Genomic DNA, 19,780 nt, shown 5'->3' on the forward strand with positions numbered 1-19,780 from the left:
AAATGAGACCGATCTGACGAATGACGACGATGAGTTTCTTTTATTCATTTTTCTTTTTTTTAATTTCGAAAGTTTGACCGCAGTTGGGAAATCTAATCATGAAACGTGAGTGGAAAGACAAGGAGCGTCACTTTAGGGATAAGGAGGGACAAGAAAAGAGAAAAAAGAATAAAACATTATTTAATTATATCAAATTTAAAAGTAAATTAAAAAATAGTTATTTTATTGTCTTATATCATTTAATTATTTATGGTTTAAAATGTTATTTAGTTATTATATATTATTTGTTATGAAGTGGTTACTTTATGTTAAGTTGGTAAATTTAAATGTCAACTTTGATGTTTTATGTGTCGGTCTAAAATCAAATTTCATCCTAACAATTAGATAGATTAACATGTAAGATTACCGTTAGGGAAGTAACAGTAGAGTGATATTCGTAATAAAATGATAATGTAAGTGACTAAAACGAATATTAAATAAAATATTAAAAATAATAACTATTATTTAATATTTAGATAAAACAAATCTGGAAAAATGAAAAAATAAAAATATTTAAATTATATATAAATTTTTAAAAATAAAAATTTTGGTTTAAAAACATTCCATCTTTTGGACAGAGAAATGAAGCCAATAATATGTGATTGACACGTGGTCATTTCTTCAGCACACATCATCATTGTAGCAGCTGCTTCACATGGAAACAAGGGATGGCTTTCACCACAATCCAATCATATTATGTCCACGCAATATATTGAATAATATGTTTATATCAATTACGTATCTAATTTTATTAATAATCACATTTCAAATTTTGATATAATATCTCCCTTCAATTTATAACATAAAATGATTTTAATGGACAAAAATAAATTTTAAAGTTATATAAAGCTATTTTTAACATGAACATAAATTAAAAAGTTGAAGTTAATTTTGTATAAAGTAAATTAATAGATAAACTAACTTAAAATTTATAAATATTTAATTTACAATATTAATATACTACAACTAATTAGCATAAAAAAATTATATTTATCATCAGAATTAATCATTAAATAATAATAAATAATTAAATCAACTCACAACTAACTTACAACTATATAATATTAAGTAATTTTTAATTTATATCTAAAATAATAATAAATAAAAATTAAAAATAGTTTGTCTATTAATTTAAATTATTTTATATGGACGCTTTTTACTATTGTTAATACAATTGCATTATGAACTAAGAACAATATTTCATCCTTAAAACTATAAGAAATGGACTAATTTCTTAAAAGCCCTCTGTGTTAAGTTTTAGTTTATTCGGTCTTCCTTTTTTTCTAATTAACGTTAATGGCCATTCAAATGTTACAACCTAACAAAGATATCCAATTTAATAATAGTTTTTAAAATTTAGCTTCTTATTTATTGTAATTATTTTGTGTTTTTCCACCATTTTCCTTAATACCTTAATATTTTATGAGAAGTTGAAACAATTGTATATATACGTATATGAATTATTAAAAAACCACACAGTCAATTGAGTCTTAGTTCGATTAGTATAGGTATTGTTACAAAATCATAATGAAATATAGATTTATAAAATTTCATAATTCAAAATATAAAATATGATAAATGTTTAAATTTTCTTTAAAAATGTTAATTTATACAAAATATTAAAAGGTAAACAAATACTACTAAAATTTGTTAAATTTTCTTAATCAATAAAGCATAATTATATTTAAAAATTTATACATATAATCAGTGGAGAGCGTAGTGGAGACCCAAGAGACCATGGTCTACCCTGAAATGGTAAAATTTTAGTTTAGGCCCTTTATAATTTATAAAATTATAAATAAATAATGGTAAAATTACACTTTCACCTCTCAAAATAATAAAAATTCGATTAACCTTTAAAATTTTAAAATATATAAACTATTAAAATAATAAAATATATTTTATTATTATAAAAATATATAATTTAATTGTGCGTCAAAAAATTTTAAACTCCATCACTGCATATAAACCCGTGCACAAGATAAAAGAAACTAATTAAATTATAAAAATACCATAAATTTAACCAACTACATTTAATATAAGATTAGGATAAAAGATATTTCCACCATCATTAATTTATTACAACTATAAGACAAAAAGCATATTATTAAAGTAAACGAATCATCCAAGTTCTTCCACACTACCCTAACACATACCCACCTTCTACCTCACCACCTTTTGCCACGTGGCTAAAATACATTTTCTTTAAGGTATTATAACTTTTGGCTTTCAATCTAACAATGAAATATATATATATTCACTTCAATACTTAAATATAGTAAATAAATTTATTTTGATCCTTAGTAAATTTAAAAAAATAAGTAATTCGATTTAAATAAAATTTTCGAATAATTCAATAGTTATTTTATAAATTTTTTAAAGTTAAGTGACTTAAATCGTAAACCTATTAATAGTTTAGTGATCTTTAGTGACTTAATCGTAAATCTATTAATAGTTTAGTGATCTTTAGTTAGTTTGCCCTATATTTTGTGTTTTTATACTTAGCTAAATAATTAAGTCCATTTTGATCCTGAACTTAAAAAAAAATATATAATTTGATGGCATGACACTCTAAAATTGCATCATATTATCACTTGAAAATAGTTTACCTAATAGCATTGTACAACCTGAAAGTGCCATTTCATCAAATTGTTACATATTTCCAGATTTAGGGACCAAATAAACTTAGATACTAAGTTTAGGTACTAAATGAACATGCTTCCCAAGTATAAGGGCCAAAAATTGCATTAATCCAATTCTTTACCACCCTCCACAACATTGTATAGAAAAACTTTCAACTACTGTTCTTCGCACACTTTTATTTATTTAAATTACAGTATTATTACATTACATGTGATGTTACTTGCAAAAAAGAAAAAACTGAAAACTCCTTTTCCTTTTCATCCATGTTCAAGCAAAGAACAAGTCTGCCATATGTCTTAATCAAAGTACCTTAAACGACGTCTCGTCGGTGCTGTCGCCGTCGATAATAAGGTGTCTCAGCGATATATCGGAGATGGACACGGTTCATCTCAGTGTCGATCTAGTGTCGGCGGCGAGACGAATTGTTGGGTTCTTGAGAAGTTAATGAATGTCAGTGGCTTCATCAGAGACCAACTATTATTGAAGCAATAAGGAGGTCAGCTTTTTTTTTTTTAATTTTATTTGCTAATTGAAGAGAAGTAATATGATCAGATGTTTGAGGTTGAATACTTGAATGTGATGATGGGAGTTATTATTATTATTTTGATTATTGGTTATAGGTATGATGAGGTATGGATGCCATTGATTTCTAATCTGACGGTGGTGGGGTCAACGCCTCCTTTGGTTTTGCCACCTTTTGATGTTGAATGGGTTGGTTTGTCACACCTTGAATCCAGTAAGTTTTCACTGTTAATTCTGTTGGTTGACGGGAAAATGCGAGAAAATGATTTACTTGAAACTTGAAAGAAGGAAAAAAAGAGACTTTTTTCTGTATTTTCTTTGACTCTTTTATGATTTGTAAATCAATGGTTTTACTTGTATTTTCACTGTAATCTCTGTTTGGTTGATAGGAAGCTTGAATTTGACTTAAAGAGATGAAATTTGTTTGTTCATATTTTTCAGGTTGGTTACAAGAAATATTGCGAGTCAAGGTTCTCAAAACTAATAGGAAAACCATCGATTTTCAATGAGGAAAATGAAGAATATGCATTGATGAGATGTAAAGAAATTTGGGTTCAAAGATATCCGGCTGAACCTTTGAGAATGAAGTAGAATCAGATTCTCAAGACCACCATTACTAAATGAAGATCTTTTCAATGAAGTTCAAAAGCACAAGCTTTTATACTCAAAATTTTCACAACCATATTTGTATGAGTTAGTGTATTTGATAGCTGCTAGACGAAGATACAAAGGATTTCTATATATGATCCAAAGATTTGGAGATGGGTGCTTTAGGTTTGTGCCTGCTTTGGATATTCTCCTAATGCTGCTTACACACCAGGTAGATTTTTCTTTTCAACAATTATCGTATTATTCGATTTGGGTGAATATCTAATACGAGTATGATGAACAATGAAGCAGAGCTATCCAACAGCATATGCAGATGATTTGAAGGACATGTGGGAAAACATGGGGAAGGTGGTGGGTTATGGGAGACAGTGCAAGAAAAAGAAGTGGAAGAAACAAATAAGATCTGGGAAAGAACCTTCGATGAACCTTATGAAAAAGCTGGAGGTGAGATAGCTATGGCCAAGCGACCAATCTATTGGGAGATTTCAGATGTTGATGTCAACACTAAATATAAGTCCATGATCCCAAGATTCCTACTTGAGGTAATTTACTATCTTACTGGGGTATTCAAATATATGTCAAAAACGGGTACTTATAGATTGATTTAGTGCCATAACAATGCAGGTATGCATTTTGTGAGGCTCAATGCTCGGATGAAGGCAACAAATGGGGACATGAAACACAATTTCCTCCGTCTCCGGATGGTAAGATGTCACAGGGAGTTGAAGCTTGATAAATCGATCCCCGATTTTTCGTATGATTCATGGCAGAAAGCTTGGCATTTGTACTGCGAGTTTGGAACTCGAGGATTGATTGTTGAGTTTCGTGGCCGTGGCGGTCACTGCTTCAAAGGAAGTAAATTGGTGAACTCAATGTCATTTTCTTGGAATGATTTGCTAAGGGCACCTTCTATTACTTTGACAAGAGAAATTGATCAAGTACGAGTTGTTGCTTCTGTAACTCCCCCAGTTCAAGCACCATACCTACTGAAATGTGTCCCGGATAGAGTTACTGATGATTCTGGAGCAATGATATCCGATGTGATCCTGAAATTAAACAATTACCGGCCCCAGAAAGGTCGTTGGTTGTCTCGCACGGTTCTAGACCATGCTGGGAGAGAGTGTTTTGTTGTTAGAATAAGGTATGTTTTATCATATCCGGATAAAATAAAGCAAATTTGTTCTGTCTATTTGATGCAAATTTTTGAATGCTGTGTGGCAGAGTGGGAGAAGGCTTTTGGAGAAGAGGAGCTGAAACTCCTTCTGCTGTTAATCGGGAGGATCGAATAATTGAGATTCGTGAAGGTTCTTGGTCTTATGTTGCCGGCTCTATCGGTAGAGCTCCCGGTATGTTTCTTCATCCGATTTTGTAGTATGCTCAACAAAGAAGCATGTTAGTTGTTGATTCTCTTTTGTTAACATCGATGACTCAGACTTTTCCAGTTACTTATGGCCTTTTTTTCAATCTGCGGAATCTAATTTAAGCATTTGTTGCTGTTATTGTTGCCATCTAGTACAGAGAAAGTTGTAGGAACAGCAACACCGAAGGAATCTCAGGATCAGTGGCAAGCAGCATGGCAGTTTTCAACAGGAGATGACTTACTGATAAATTGCGGATCTTCGACATCGAGTTCCAGCCTAAGTTTTAGCCTGAAAAGTAGAGAATCATCGGATTCATTTGTAAGTTCCAACTTTTAGTTTCTTTGAACACCTGAGATGTTCATAGTTTAAATTAGCATTATTTTGTAGGTGATGTTGTTGAGGGGCAGGAAAATGCAATATCAAAATAAAGAAACCGAAAGCAAAGTAGCGGAAGACGAAAAGGAAGATGATGATGGATTCGTGACTCTCGTAAGGTTTACTGAAGAGAATCCGACAGGAAGAGCAACAGCACTGCTTAATTGGAGGCTGTTAGTGGTAGAATTATCGCCAGAAGAAGATGCCATTTTGGTCCTTCTACTTTGTATCTCGATATTACGTACGGTATCAGAGATGACCAAGGAAGATGCCGGGGGTTTATTGGTAAGACAGAGGATGAAGGAAGCGAAGCTCGGCGCTAGAGACTGGGGATCCATCGTACTCCATCCTTCTTCACTATCCTCATCCAATACTTCACCTTATCTACAACCTTGGTATTGGAATGCTAGCCAAGTAATGGCACAACATGAAGATACCGGTAACACAAGGAAACCGGCACCGGTCGAGGCGGTGATATGTTGTACAGGCGAGGGATCATTACATAAGAAATACTTGAGAAAGGATTTAATACCCTTTTCTTTAAATTTTTTTTTATTATTTGCAGATACTACCATTAAAATATAACATGAGTTATAAAATTATAGTAATTAATTAAATTGAATCCAGGAAAAACCGATGCATTGAATTCCCAAGGTTTTTAATGAACTTCTTAACTAATTAATACTTTCGTATGTATATATAGGTGTAATATAGAAGCTTGTTTCATCATCAAGCTCTTAATCTTCATGGCCATGGAAATGAAGGTTTCAGCCCTTTGTATCATATTTCTTCTCACCATTCTCTTCTCTGAATCTGTTGCTAGCTTTCCTTCTTCATCCTTTAACACAGACTCCATTTGCAAACACACCCCACATGCAGATTTCTGCAAATACCTTTTTCTTCTAACAAGCTGTTCAACACCCTCGACTATGGCAGGGTCTCGATCCATCATTCCTTGTTGAATGCTCGTACTTTCCTCGATTCAATCAATCAGCATTTCCTCGCACACCCTCTGAATTCGACGTCAAAACAAGCCCTTGAGGATTGCCGGTTTCTAGCCGATCAGAATGTTGATTTCTTGTCACAAATATCAGACAGAATCAATTCTTCTACCGAGAGTTTAGACAGCGTCGAGGCTGATGATTTGCACGCTTTGCTTAGCGCTGCTTTGACTAACGTAGAAACATGTCTCGAAGCACTCGAATCGACACCGTCAGCATCGAGAATTAAGGACCGGTTTTTACAATCTAATGGAACAAAGAGCTTCAGTGTTTCTCTTGCAGTTTCAAAGCATTGGGTTCATAGCTCGACCAAACCAGAAAGAAACCATGTTTTTCACAAGTTGATTGTTGATACCTACACTCCTTTATCTGTGTTTATGTCTTCTAACGATAAACAAACAATTTATGAATATGCAACAGGGAAAAGGGATGTTAAGACATTAACAAATGGGAAAATTACAGTGAAACAAGTAGTGATGGTAAGTCATAATGGAGATGGCCAATTCAAAACCATCAACGATGCCATCACAGCCATGCCGAACGTTACCGGTGACAGCAACGAATACTATGTGATTTACATACCTACCGGTGTCTACGAAGAGTACATTTCGATACCAAAGTATAAACAGAACTTGGTTTTGGTAGGCGGTCTCAGCACCAACCCCACGATAATCTCCGGAAATCGCAGCGTTGGCGGTGGCTCAACCACATTCAGTTCAGCAACACTCGGTAAAAATCATAATTTAGCTTTTAAAATTTTCACATTTTATTGACTCATATGTAATGTATAACTTCTCTGTACCTGCAGCTGTCTTTGGGAAGAAATTTATTGCAGTGGACATAACATTTCGAAACACAGCTGGACCGAGCAAGTACCAAGCCGTCGCTGTCCTAAACGGAGCCGATCAATCCATATTTAATAGATGCACGTTCGAGGGATACCGGAATACCTTATACGTCCACTCTTTCAGACAATTCTACGTAAACTGCCATATTTTAGGCACCGTTGATTTCATATTCGGCAATGCGGCCGCTGTGATACAAGAATCTTACATACACGCTCGACTACCGTTGCCAACACAAGACGATGTCATCACTGCTCAAGGAAGGACTGATCCGAGCCAAAACACGGGCATATCGATCATAAGTTCCTTCATTAGAGCCAATGATGATTTAATCTCAAACATGGGATTTACGAAAATATATTTGGGAAGACCATGGAAGGAGTATTCGAGGACGGTTTATATGAGTAGTAGCTTGGATGGATTGGTTGCAGATGAGGGTTGGAAAAAAAGGGATGGAGATTTTGGACTAAGTACAGTTTATTTTGGGGAATACGATAACTATGGTTTAGGAAGAGATACGGGTGATAGAGTGGATTGGCCTGGCTTCCATAATATGACTAAAACTGAAGCTCTTAACTTCACTGTTGCAAGATTCATTCGAGGTAATAAATGGTTGCCTGCAACTGGTGTTCATTATTTTGGGGGCTTACGTGATTGAAACCTTTTTGCTTTAACTAGGGAATTCATGTTAATAAATGATGAGTTGGGTGCCTAAAAATAAAGAGTTATTTTGTTTTATAAATGAAAATAAATAGTTAATTAGTTAGTTGACTCTCTTACATTGTTTTTCTTGAACTTTTTTTTTAATCTTAAATTATAACTTCAAAAAATCGTATAATTGACTACTATTGATAAGTATATCATGGAAGTTATTGTATTTTCTTCTCTTTATTTTAAAATAAGTAAAATAGTTCATTTATATTAAATTAAAGAACAAATTGATTATTTTTCTTAAAAATTTCACTCATTTATACGGTTAAAAATTACCTTTGTTGACAGAATAACCAAATAATGATACGTGACATGTCACGTGTACCTTCTGCTGACGAACAGAGTAATTTTTAACAGTAAAAAAGAATGAAACTTTTAATAAAATGACTAGTTTGCTCTTTGATATAATGTACAAAAACTAATTTGCCCATTTTTTGAATATTGGGGACAAAATACAATATGACTTCTAATATTAGAATGACAGTTCCAATAATTTAAAACCTTACATAGTGTTTTACTAATGCAATTAGTTCAAATTTAAATCCTATAATAAGCATATTTTCATTAGTTTTTTAAATAAAAAATTAAATTATTCTCGAATAATATTACTTATTTTAATTATGAAAAGAAAGTTTTATAATGTTTTTAATTGAGTTAGTCACCTAGTTAAAGTGTGACACTAACTTAGTAAAACACTAAATAAATAATATATATAATTGATAGAAGTAATAAAGTACGCATAATAAAAATTGAGATGCATATCACAAATATTTACCCATCCGTCTTATAAAGTTTGAGGCTAAACTTTCATTCTTAACACGTTTTTGGTTTGATGATAATCAGTGTTTTCAAAATTAGCTTGTATTGACCGGTCAGATTAGTTAGATCGAGAATTGAGTGATATACTAGTTTAGAATTTAAAAAAACAGTTAAATTATGTTAAAAATTGATTCAACTGAATTTTTTTTTAAAAAATATTATATTTTTTAGTAATTTATTTAATTTGAAATGCTGACAACCATTTATACGATATTTGAATTCTGAATGAAAAGTTTTGATAATTACCTCCAGCTGTTAACCTGGTATAACTAAAAGAATCTTAGTTTACACCATAATTATCTCAAAATAAATTAAAGTGCAAGATCGATTCACGATTGATGACTTTGTTATGCTAAGTTTAAGATAGCTTTATTTAGATGGCATATGGTTTTGGAGCAAAAACAAATAAAATAAAATAGGTAAAATTATTATAAAGGTGTTAGGAGTTAGATAGTATTTTATTTATATTTAAAAAATAAGTAAATTAGTCCCTATATATTACATCAAAAAGTAAATCGGTCATTCTATTAAAATTTTTATCCATTTATGCCATGCTATGTCACATATCACTGTCTGGTAATTCTATCAACTATGTCAGATTTTAACAATACAAATAGATGAAACTTTTAACAGGAAAAATTAATTTTTTATTTTATTTTATTTTATAAAAAATTACCAATAAAAATAGGAACAATTTTGTAACTAAAAAATCATTGGAGTTTGTGAAGTGGTAGGGGAACCTCAAGTTATAATACTAAAAATAACCAAAATCCAATATATAAAAGGCAAGGCTTCATCTCCCATGGAAGCATGATCTTTTAAGTAAGAGTCATCAAAAAAGAGAAAAAGCCAACCACACTTCGGAGGGGCTTCATTACCTTCGAAGGAGTTGGCAATTGAATTTGTTGCCCCTCCAATTTTTTTTTCATTTTTAATAGAAAAATTTACGATTATGTCGAGCTCGGATGATGCTGAGAGGAAGAAGCGGATCGCTATAATTGTGGTCTCCTCTTTCCTCTTAGTGGCCGTGGTGGTGGCGGTGACGGTCGGGGTTAGCATCCAAGAAGAGGAGAGCGACTACGACGACAGAACCACAGATGGGAATAAACACGCTCAGGTTACTTCCTCCAAGAAGGCTATCAAAATGATTTGTCAACCAACCACTTTCAAGAGAACATGTGAAGAGCAGCTCCAACAAGAAGCTGGGAACAAGACGGATGTTAAAGACCTAATTCAAGCGGCGTTTAAGGCAGCCATAAAGTACGTGGAGCAAGCTCAGGCGAATTCCACCCTTTTGAGGGATCTGGAGAAAGATGAAGGGACTAGAAGTGCTTTAGATGCCTGCAAGATTTTGTTGAATTCTACCATGAGCGAATTTAACAAGTCACTTGAACTTGTTGACAAGATAGAAGTTAATACAGTGAATAAATTGTTGGGTGATATGAAGATTTGGTTGAGTGCTACCATTAGTAACCAACAAGCTTGTTTAGATGGGTTCGAAAAAACCAAATCAAAAACAGAAGCTGGGGAGAAAATGAAGAAGTTCTTGAACATCACGATGCAACTCAGTAGGAATGGTCTTGCCATCGCCTGTGAGTTATCGGAGCAACTTCAACAGTTGGAGCTTGCCGGAATGTTTGAACGTCGCCGTCTTCTCCAAGATGAAGATGGACTTCCGGTTATTGGCCATTCTGATTGGACTTCCTTTTTAGAACGAAACAAGGAATGGAATCGTCGCCGTCTTCTTCAAGACGAAGATGGACTTCCGATTATTGGCCATTCCGACTGGACATCCTTTTTAGAACGAAACAAGGAATGGAATCGTCGTCGTCTTCTTCAAGACGAAGATAGACTTTCGGTTATTGGCCATTCCGATTGGACATCCTTTTTAGAACGAAACAAGGAATGGAATCGTCACCGTCTTCTCCAAGACGAAGATGGACTTCCGGTTGTCGGCCATTCCGATTGGACATCCTTTTTAGAATGAAACAAAGAATGGAATCGTCGTCGTCTTCTCCAAGACGAAGATAGACTTCCGGTTATCGGCCATTCCGATTGGACATCATTTTTAGAACGGAACAAGGAATGGAACCGCCGCCGGATGCTCCAAGAAAGCGAAGACCTCTCCGTTATTGGGCATATGGACATTGATCTCGAAATTTCAGCAGGAGCTAGGAGATTGATGTCGACTGATTTGAAGCCTGATCTTATTGTTGCCCAGGACGGTAGTGGAGACTGTAAACCCCTTAATGAAGCCAAACAAAGAATCCCTCCTGGATCCACTAAGCCTTTCGTCATTTATGTCAAGGCTGGAGTTTACGCTGAGAATATTGATTTCACCTCCGATTTGACCCATGTTGCACTGGTTGGAGATGGTAAAGAAAAAACCAAAATCACTAGTAATATCTGTTGATAAGTCAAATTAAAAAGGGGTTGAAAAGTCAAAAATGAGAGGTGCAAGTGGCACCGAAAGAAAAAAAGTGATAGGCAAGTTGTTTAAAGTTGAATGGGATAATTACAATTTTGGTCCCTAATTTTTTAGGCCATTTGCAAGTTAGTCCCTGAACCTCAACTATAAATAGGCCTAACCATTTCTCATTTCAACCATCCCAACCAATCTTTCTCTCTTAGTTTTCTCTCTTCTCCCATTTGAGAATTCTTAAGGAATTCTATTTGTTTGTAATACTTTGAAGATAGTAAAGTTATCATCTGGTGTTAGTGCCCGAGGACGTAGGTATAATTTACCGAACCTCGTTAAAACTCTTGTATTCTTTCTTGTCCTATTTTTCTTTCAATATTTGAGGGTATAATAGTAGTATTTAATTGTGCTATTAAATTACTATAGAAGGGATATTCTGTCTAAAGAAAGACTTGGTATTTAAGAGATCCATGTGATCCACCTCTCTTTCCTGGGAATTGAACTTTGTGTGATTTTTTAGTACAATAATTTACACGCTTCCGACCCTATTGGAACAACAAGTGGTATCAAGAGCCGAAGGTTAATCGTAGTATGCTCTGTGGTTGCAGTTTAAACTGATCTTCCACATCAGAAAAGATTTCCTTAGGTATATTGAAAGATTATGGAGAAAACGGTCGGTGTAGGAGCTTCAACATCGTCCATGTGGACAAGACCGACAATTGCAAATGCAAGATTGGCCGTGGAGATCTTTCATGGCATGGGCCATTTTGGTATGTGGCAAAGTGAGGTTCTAGATGCCCTTTTTCAGCAGGGTCTAGACATTGCCATTGATGAAGAGAAACCAGATGATGTACAGGAGAAAGATTGGAAGGCGATCAATCGGTTGGCATGTGGCACAATTCGATCATGCCTTTCTCGAGAGCAGAGGTATGCTTTTTTAAAGGAGACTTCTGCAAATAAGTTGTGGGTGGCACTTGAAGAAAATTTTTGAAGAAAAACAGTCAAAATAAGCTCCACTTGAAGAAAAGACTGTTTCGCTTCACATACGTCCCAAGTACCACAATGAATGATCACATCACCAAATTCAATCAGTTAGTCACTGATTTGCTGAATATGGATGAGACATTCAAAGATGAAGATTTGGATTTGATGCTGTTGGGGTCACTTCCTGAGGAGTTTGAGTTCCTAGAAACTACTCTACTTCATGGCAGGAGTGATATATCTCTGAGTGAAGTCTGTGCGGCCTTATACAGTTATGAACAGAGAAAGAAGGACAAACAGAAAAACTCAATCAGAGATACAGAAGCTTTAGTAGTCCGAGGTCGTTCATACACTCGGAAGAAAACTCAAAAGGGGAGATCAAAGTCAAAGTCCAGACTCGGGAAAGATGAATGTGCTTTTTGTCATGAGAAAGGCCACTGGAAGAAAAAATTGTCCAAAGCTGAAGAATAAGCTGTTGTAGATGCTTGTGTTGCTAAGCATGATACTAGTGACTCTGAACTATCACTGGTTGCATCATCATCGTCGTTCCATTCAGATGAGTGGATATTGGATTCGGGTTGTACCTATCATATGTCCCCTAACCGGGAGTGGTTCTCTGATTTAGTAGAACTAAATGGAGGAGTTGTTTATATGGGCAATGACAATACTTGTAAAACTGTTGGGATAGGTTCAATCCAATTAAAGAATCAAGATGGATCAACCAGAGTTCTGACTGATGTTCGGTACGTGCCCAGTTTGAAGAAAAATCTCATCTCATTGGGAGCCTTGGAATCCAATGGTTCAGTTGTTACTATGAGAGATGAGATTTTGAAAGTGACATCTGGCGCACTTGTGATATTGAAGGGCATCAAGAAAAATAACTTGTATTACACCAAGGTAGTACAGTTATTGGAGCAGTCGTTACAGCTTCCGGTAACAAAGAATTGGACTCAATGCAGTTGTGGCATATGAAGTTGGGGCATGCCAGCGAAAAATCCTTGCAAATTCTGGCAAAGCAAGGATTGTTGAAAGGTGAAAAGGCTTACAAATTAAAATTTTGTGAGCATTATGTTCTGGGAAAGCAAAAGAGAGTGAAATTCGGTACTGCTATCCATAATACAAAAGGTATTTTGGAATATGTTCACTCAGATGTATGGGGGCCTTCCAAGACACCTTCATTGGGAGGAAAAAACTACTTTATTACTTTTGTTGATGACTTTTCCAGAAGAGTTTGGGTGTATACCATGAGAACTAAGGATGAAGTGCTTAGAGTTTTTCTTAAATGGAAAACTATGATCGAAAACCAGACTGGCATGAAAATCAAGTGGCTTAGGACGGACAATGGAGGGGAATATAAAAGTGATCCGTTCTTCGATGTGTGCCAAGAGTATGGTATTGTTCGACACTTCACAGTTAGGGATACACCACAGCAGAATGGATTGGCAGAGCGTATGAATCGAACATTGCTTGAGAAAGTTCGATGTATGTTGTCCAATGCTGGGTTGGGCAAGCAATTTTGGGCTGAGGCTGTGACATACGCTGGCCATCTTATTAATCGTTTGCCATCATCTGCATTAGAAAGAAAAACTCCTATGGAGGTATGGTCTGGAAAACCGGCTACAGATTATGATTCCTTACATGTGTTTGGATCCACTGCATATTACCATGTGAAGGAGTCAAAGTTAGATCCGAGGGCAAAGAAAGCTCTCTTTATGGGAATCACTTCTGGAGTGAAGGGATTTCGTCTTTGGTGTTTAAGCACAAAGAAAATAATCTGTAGCAGAGATGTTACCTTTGATGAATCTGCCACATTGAAAAAGGTAGCAGATAAAGATATTCAGACGAGCTATACTCCACAACAGGTGAAGTGTACTCCAAAACAGGTGGAGTTTGAGCAGATGGGAATTTGCCCAGTTAATAAGTCTAATTCTCCAGCCACAATGGAGGAATTAGAGGTTGAAAAGGTTCTGACCCAAGAACCACTAAGTACACCAGAACCAGTTGCAGTTGCAAGGCCACAGAGAGAAATTCGTAAACCTGCTCGATTTACTGATATGGTGGCCTACGCCCTTCCCGTTGTTGATGATATTCCTATCACTTATCAAGAAGAAATGCAAAGCTTAGAAAGTGATAAATGGAAAAGCGCCATGGATGAAGAAATGCAGTCTCTCCGGAAGAACAATACTTGGGAGTTGGCGCAATTACCAAAAGGTAAAAGGGCAATCGGATGCAAGTGGGTATTCGCAAAGAAAGATGGATCTCCTAGCAAGAAGGATATTCGCTACAAGGCAAGATTGGTAGCTAAAGGTTACGCTCAGAAGGAGGGAATTGACTGCAATGATGTATTTTCCCCTGTTGTGAAGCATTCCTCCATTAGAATTTTGTTGGCCTTGGTAGCACAGTTGAATTTGGAGCTAGCTCAACTTGATGTTAAGACGGCTTTCTTGCATGGTGAGTTAGAAGAGGAGATCTATATGACTCAGCCAGAAGGATACACAGATGCTGGTGGTAGAAATTGGGTTTGTAAGCTGAACAAATCGCTATATGGATTGAAGCAATCCCCGAGGCAGTGGTACAAGCGATTTGATAGCTTTATGAGAAGGCAGAAGTACACAAGAAGCAAATATGACAATTGTGTATATTTGCAGAAGCTGCATGACGAATCTTTCATTTATCTACTCTTGTATGTTGATGATATGTTAATCGCTTCGAAGAGCCAAAATGAGATAGATAAGCTGAAGGCTCAGTTGAATCAAGAGTTCGAGATGAAAGATCTAGGTGAGGCCAAGAAGATTCTCGGCATGGAGATAAGTAGAGATAGACCGAGAGGCAAGCTCTGTTTAAATCAGAAGCAATATCTGAAAAAGGTATTACAATGTTTTGGTGTAAATGAAAACACAAAACATGTAAGTACCCCACTTGCTTCTCATTTGAAACTTAGTGCTCAATTATCTCCGAAGACTGAAGATGAAAGAGAATATATGGCGAAAGTCCCATATGCTAATGCAGTTGGGAGTTTGATGTATGCGATGGTGTGTACGAGGCCTGACATTTCACAAGCTGTTGGAGTTGTGAGTAGGTATATGCATGATCCTGGAAAAGGACATTGGCAAGCTGTGAAATGGATTCTACGGTATCTTCGAAAAACCGTAGATGTTGGTTTAATTTTTGAACAGGATAAAGCACTTGGTCAGTTTGTAGTTGGATATGTTGATTCCGACTTTGCTGGTGATTTAGATAAACGTCGTTCAACTACGGGGTATCTGTTTACTCTTGCGAAAGCCCCAGTGAGTTGGAAGTTTACCTTACAGTCTACAGTAGCTGTGTCTACTACAGAGGCAGAATATATGGCAGTTACAGAAGCTGTTAAGGAGGCTATTTGGCTTAATGGACTGTTGAAAGACTTAGGAGTTGTTCAAAGTCACATAAGTTTATATTGTGACAGTCAGAGCGCTATTCATTTAGCGAAAAATCAAGTCTATCATTCAAGAACCAAGCATATCGACGTAAGATATCACTTTGTGCGGGAAGTCTTTGAAAAAGGAAAAATTCTACTTCAGAAGATTCCGACAGCAGATAATCCCGCAGATATGATGACCAAGGTGGTAACAACAATCAAGTTTAATCATTGTTTGAACTTGATTAACATCCTAAAAATTTGAGCACCTTTAGGTGTATGGCGCTCGAGAGCGCATTTGGAGGCACTACAAAAGATAGCTTTATCGAATTTGAGGAGTTGAAGGAAGTGTGTGAAGATGTGATTATCCTAATCAAATCTTCAAGGTGGAGATTGTTGATAAGTCAAATTAAAAAGGGGTTGAAAAGTCAAAAATGGGAGGTGCAAGTGGCACCGAAAGAAAAAAAGTGATAGCAAGTTGTTTAAAGTTGAATGGGATAATTGCAATTTTGGTCCCTAATTTTTTAGGCCATTTGCAAGTTAGTCCCTGAACCTCAACTATAAATAGGCCTAACCATTTCTCATTTCAACCATCCCAACCAATCTTTCTCTCTTAGTTTTCTCTCTTCTCCTATTTGAGAATTCTTAAGGAATTCTATTTGTTTGTAATACTTTGAAGATAGTAAAGTTATCATCTGGTGTTAGTGCCCGAGGACGTAGGTATAATTTACCAAACCTCGTTAAAACTCTTGTGTTCTTTCTTGTCCTATTTTTCTTTCAATATTTGAGGGTATAATAGTAGTATTTAATTGTGCTATTAAATTACTATAGAAGGGATATTCTGTCTAAGGAAAGACTTGGTATTTAAGAGATCCATGTGATCCACCTCTCTTTCCTGGGAATTGAACTTTGTGTGATTTTTTAGTACAATAATTTACACGCTTCCGACCCTATTGGAACAACAATATCAGTACTGGTCCTGATGGAAAACCCACTACCTACTTCACTGCTACCGTCGGTAATTATTATAAATTTATAGACTACTACAGTCCTATCTCTATTTATATATGTATATATATATCTATATTGTAATTGTGGTTGCATATGTTGTGTTGCTTGCAGGTGTTGATGGAGACCACTTTTTTGCCAAGAACATTGCGTTCGAAAACTCAGTCGGGCCATTGAAAGCACAAGCAGTGGCGTTAAGGTTACAGTCAGATTTTGGAGTGTTCTACAACTGCTCGATAGATGGTTACCAAGACACACTATACGTATTCAGCAAACGCCAATTCTTCCGTGAATGCACCATTTCTGGAACAATCGATTTCGTATTTGGCGATTCAGCGCGGTCTTTCAAAAATGCAAATTCCTTGTCCGGAAGCCACAGTCAGGACAACAAAACGTTGTTACGGCACAAAAAAGATTAGACCATAACCAGCCCACAGCTTTTGTGATCATGGACAGTGAAATCATCCCAGATGCTGAGCTTGCACCAGTGAAGAACGAATTCCCAGCATTCCTTGGTCGTCCATGGGGTAAGCTATCCAAAGCTATCATTATGCAAACTTACATTGACGATATGGTACACCCCGAAGGTTGGACTAGTTGGGATCCCAAAGAACCGACAAATCTTTGCCAATACGCCGAGTTCAATAACACTGGCCCTGGTGCTTCCACTTCCCTTCGTGTTAAATGGGCTGGAGTTAGGTTGCTTAACGAGGCAGAGGCCATTAACTACACTCCACCCAAGTTCTTTGACGTCGGTGATGCTTGGATTAAGGAGTCCGGAGTCCCTTACACCTCAAATCTTTCCACTGGTAAAACTGAAGACAAAGGGTTGATCCCTACGTCCCTAGATGTTCCCGCTAGTAAACCCGAAAACAATGGGTTCATCCCTACCTCCCCAGATGTTCCCGCTAGTAAACCTGAAAACAATGGGTTCATCCCTACCTCCCCAGATGTTCCCGCTAGTAAACCCGAAAACAGTGGGCTCATCCCTACCTCTCCAGATGTTTCCGCTAGTAAACCCGAAAACAGTGGGGTGATCCCTACCTCCCCAAATGTTCCCGTTAGTAAACCCGAAAACAATGGGTTCATCCCTACCTCCCCAGATGTTTCCGTTAGTAAACCCGAAAACAGTGGGTTGATCCCTATCTCTCCAGATCTTTCCGCTAGTAAACCTGAAAACAATGGGGTGGTCTCTATCTCCCCAAATCTTTCCGCTAGTAAAGCCGCACACAAAGGGGAGATAAAGCTGAAGAAACATAAACACAAGAAAAAGAAGCACCATGGAAAAGGGAAGAAGCACCATGGGAAAGGGAAGAAGAAAGGGAAGAAATCCAAGAAGCACCATGGAAAAGTTGAGGCGAAATCAATAATCCAAGCTTAACTTCTAAATTATATTATCCATTTCTATAATATTTTTTATATATTATATATTAAATTACTAATGCAGCAAAGTTATCAGCTCCTTACAAGAACAATTATCTCATTTTGTTTTTTGTTTTTGGTTGATATATAAATTAATTAATTAAAATAATTTGGTAGATAAAAGATCAACCTTTCTATGATCTTTTTTCTATTTAATTCATTCTTTTTTTTAATTCAGGCTTCCAATTTCTAAAGCATTATTTTATTCATTAAATATCTTTCACAAAGGATTGTAAATTATAATACTTCAATAAGTGGCACTCAAAATTTTTTTATTTAGTTTTATAATTTATAAAATTTTAAATCAATAATAATAAAATTATATTTTGATCATCTTAAAAATAATAAAAAAATTATTTAATTATTTAAAAAATATAAAGATATAAACTATTAAAATAATAAAATTATATTTTTATTATTGTAAAAACATACAACCTAATTCTAACCTCCTAGATTTTCTCGCTCCGCCACTTACTTCAATATACTACCATTAGGTAATTCAACTTTGCTTTTTCAATTAAAAAATTTTGATGTTAAATTTAATTAGGGTAAAATTAGGTGAAAATTAAGGAAATGAAGTACGGCTTGCACAAACATTTTAAAAAATAATTTTTTTTGGACCAAAAGTTAGAAATTTTATTGCCCCCAAACTCTAATACTATATAAAACCCTTCACCTTAATTATCATCTTTTTCCTTTCAATTTCGTCCATCTTTTCTAATTTTCATTCTCAATCTCTTTTTCTCTTGATTTTCTAATCTCTAAACCTCTAAAAAAATCCAAATATTTTTCTTTGAAGTTACAAATTATTAGTAATTTCTTCCTTTTTTTATTTTCATATTTAAAAGATCTTAAGCAATATAAGGTAATTTATTTTATTTTCATAGTTTTTATGTTAAATAAATTGTTAATTTAGAGAAAATCTAATAATATTATAAATTTTTAGTTTATTTTATTTTTAAATTAATTAATCATATTTAATATGATAAACTTACAAAATTTAAAAATATCAACGCCACTGATTCGTTTGGATCATCAATACATAGCCGCCTCCTAATTACAAATGATAAAAAAAGTATTATCATATTTTTTGTTTTAGTTAATATCATTGTTAAGTTGTTAATAATTATTATATATATTCTTTTAAATTTTTTTGTTTATATCTTGTTAATATTATTTATTTTATTTTTAATATCATTATTAAGTTGATAGTAATTATTGTATTTTTTAAATTTATTATGTTTATATAATTACGGCAAAGATCGAATTATTGAAACATATATACACAATTTAAGTTCAAAAACATCATGTGTTATGAAACAGTACTTGAATAAGGCGAGATTCGTACACATATTCTGTATGCTCGATGGGACTAAATTGGAGCTCGCATTTGTCAGTACCTTAAAGAGATGGAAAATTGAAACACACACATTATCTTTTGTGTGGTGAGTGTACAGTTAAGTATGTAGGGTGGAGGTTCATACGCCGTAAAATCTGGTTGGGTTCCTTCAACATTGTCTAGACCTATACTATCAGAATCACTCCTTTCTGGTTCGATAGGAACTATGTTTGATTTAGAAAATAATGCAATTTTCAAACCGTTGGGCCTAGACTCCTTGATTATATAT

At 34.9% G+C, this 19,780-nt stretch overlaps 3 protein-coding genes and 1 pseudogene across 4 annotated transcripts; all 4 read left to right on the forward strand.

Annotated features, from left to right (window-relative positions):
* Positions 1-2,954: 2,954 nt before the first annotated feature.
* Positions 2,955-6,080, forward strand: LOC121204713 (uncharacterized; annotated as a pseudogene).
* Positions 6,081-6,453: 373 nt separating this feature from the next.
* Positions 6,454-8,138, forward strand: LOC121204714 (probable pectinesterase/pectinesterase inhibitor 41). The gene is made up of 2 exons (XM_041075106.1): positions 6,454-7,279; positions 7,359-8,138. Exons 1-2 carry the CDS (start codon positions 6,928-6,930, stop codon positions 8,051-8,053), a joined length of 1,047 nt encoding a protein of 348 aa, XP_040931040.1. The 5' UTR covers positions 6,454-6,927; the 3' UTR covers positions 8,054-8,138.
* A 1,739-nt stretch (positions 8,139-9,877) lies between these two features.
* LOC107958103 (putative pectinesterase/pectinesterase inhibitor 28) lies at positions 9,878-10,912 on the forward strand. Its single transcript, XM_016893780.1, has one exon. It carries the CDS (start codon positions 9,878-9,880, stop codon positions 10,910-10,912), a length of 1,035 nt encoding a protein of 344 aa, XP_016749269.1.
* A 251-nt stretch (positions 10,913-11,163) lies between these two features.
* LOC107958113 (putative pectinesterase/pectinesterase inhibitor 28) lies at positions 11,164-18,287 on the forward strand. 2 transcript variants are annotated; one of them, XM_016893791.2, is made up of 2 exons: positions 11,164-11,300; positions 16,845-18,287. In XM_016893791.2, exon 2 carries the CDS (start codon positions 17,023-17,025, stop codon positions 18,109-18,111), a length of 1,089 nt encoding a protein of 362 aa, XP_016749280.2. In that variant the 5' UTR covers positions 11,164-11,300; positions 16,845-17,022; the 3' UTR covers positions 18,112-18,287. The 2 variants fall into 2 exon arrangements, with proteins under 2 accessions (XP_016749280.2, XP_040931042.1); XM_041075108.1 differs by lacking the exon at positions 11,164-11,300 and adding an exon at positions 16,574-16,740.
* Positions 18,288-19,780: the final 1,493 nt, after the last annotated feature.

The sequence above is a fragment of the Gossypium hirsutum genome, chromosome A08 (assembly GCF_007990345.1).
Source record: "Gossypium hirsutum isolate 1008001.06 chromosome A08, Gossypium_hirsutum_v2.1, whole genome shotgun sequence".
Taxonomy (NCBI): domain Eukaryota; kingdom Viridiplantae; phylum Streptophyta; class Magnoliopsida; order Malvales; family Malvaceae; genus Gossypium; species Gossypium hirsutum.

Bases quoted from the DNA above. Each gene is read 5' to 3' on its own strand.
- LOC107958103 (XM_016893780.1), top strand. From the start codon at position 9,878: ATGTCGAGCTCGGATGATGCTGAGAGGAAGAAGCGGATCGCTATAATT.
- LOC107958113 (XM_016893791.2), top strand. From the start codon at position 17,023: ATGCACCATTTCTGGAACAATCGATTTCGTATTTGGCGATTCAGCGCG.
- LOC121204714 (XM_041075106.1), top strand. From the start codon at position 6,928: ATGTCTTCTAACGATAAACAAACAATTTATGAATATGCAACAGGGAAA. The intron at 7,280-7,358 runs GTAAAAATCATA...CTGTACCTGCAG, and splicing joins ATTCAGTTCAGCAACACTCG to CTGTCTTTGGGAAGAAATTT.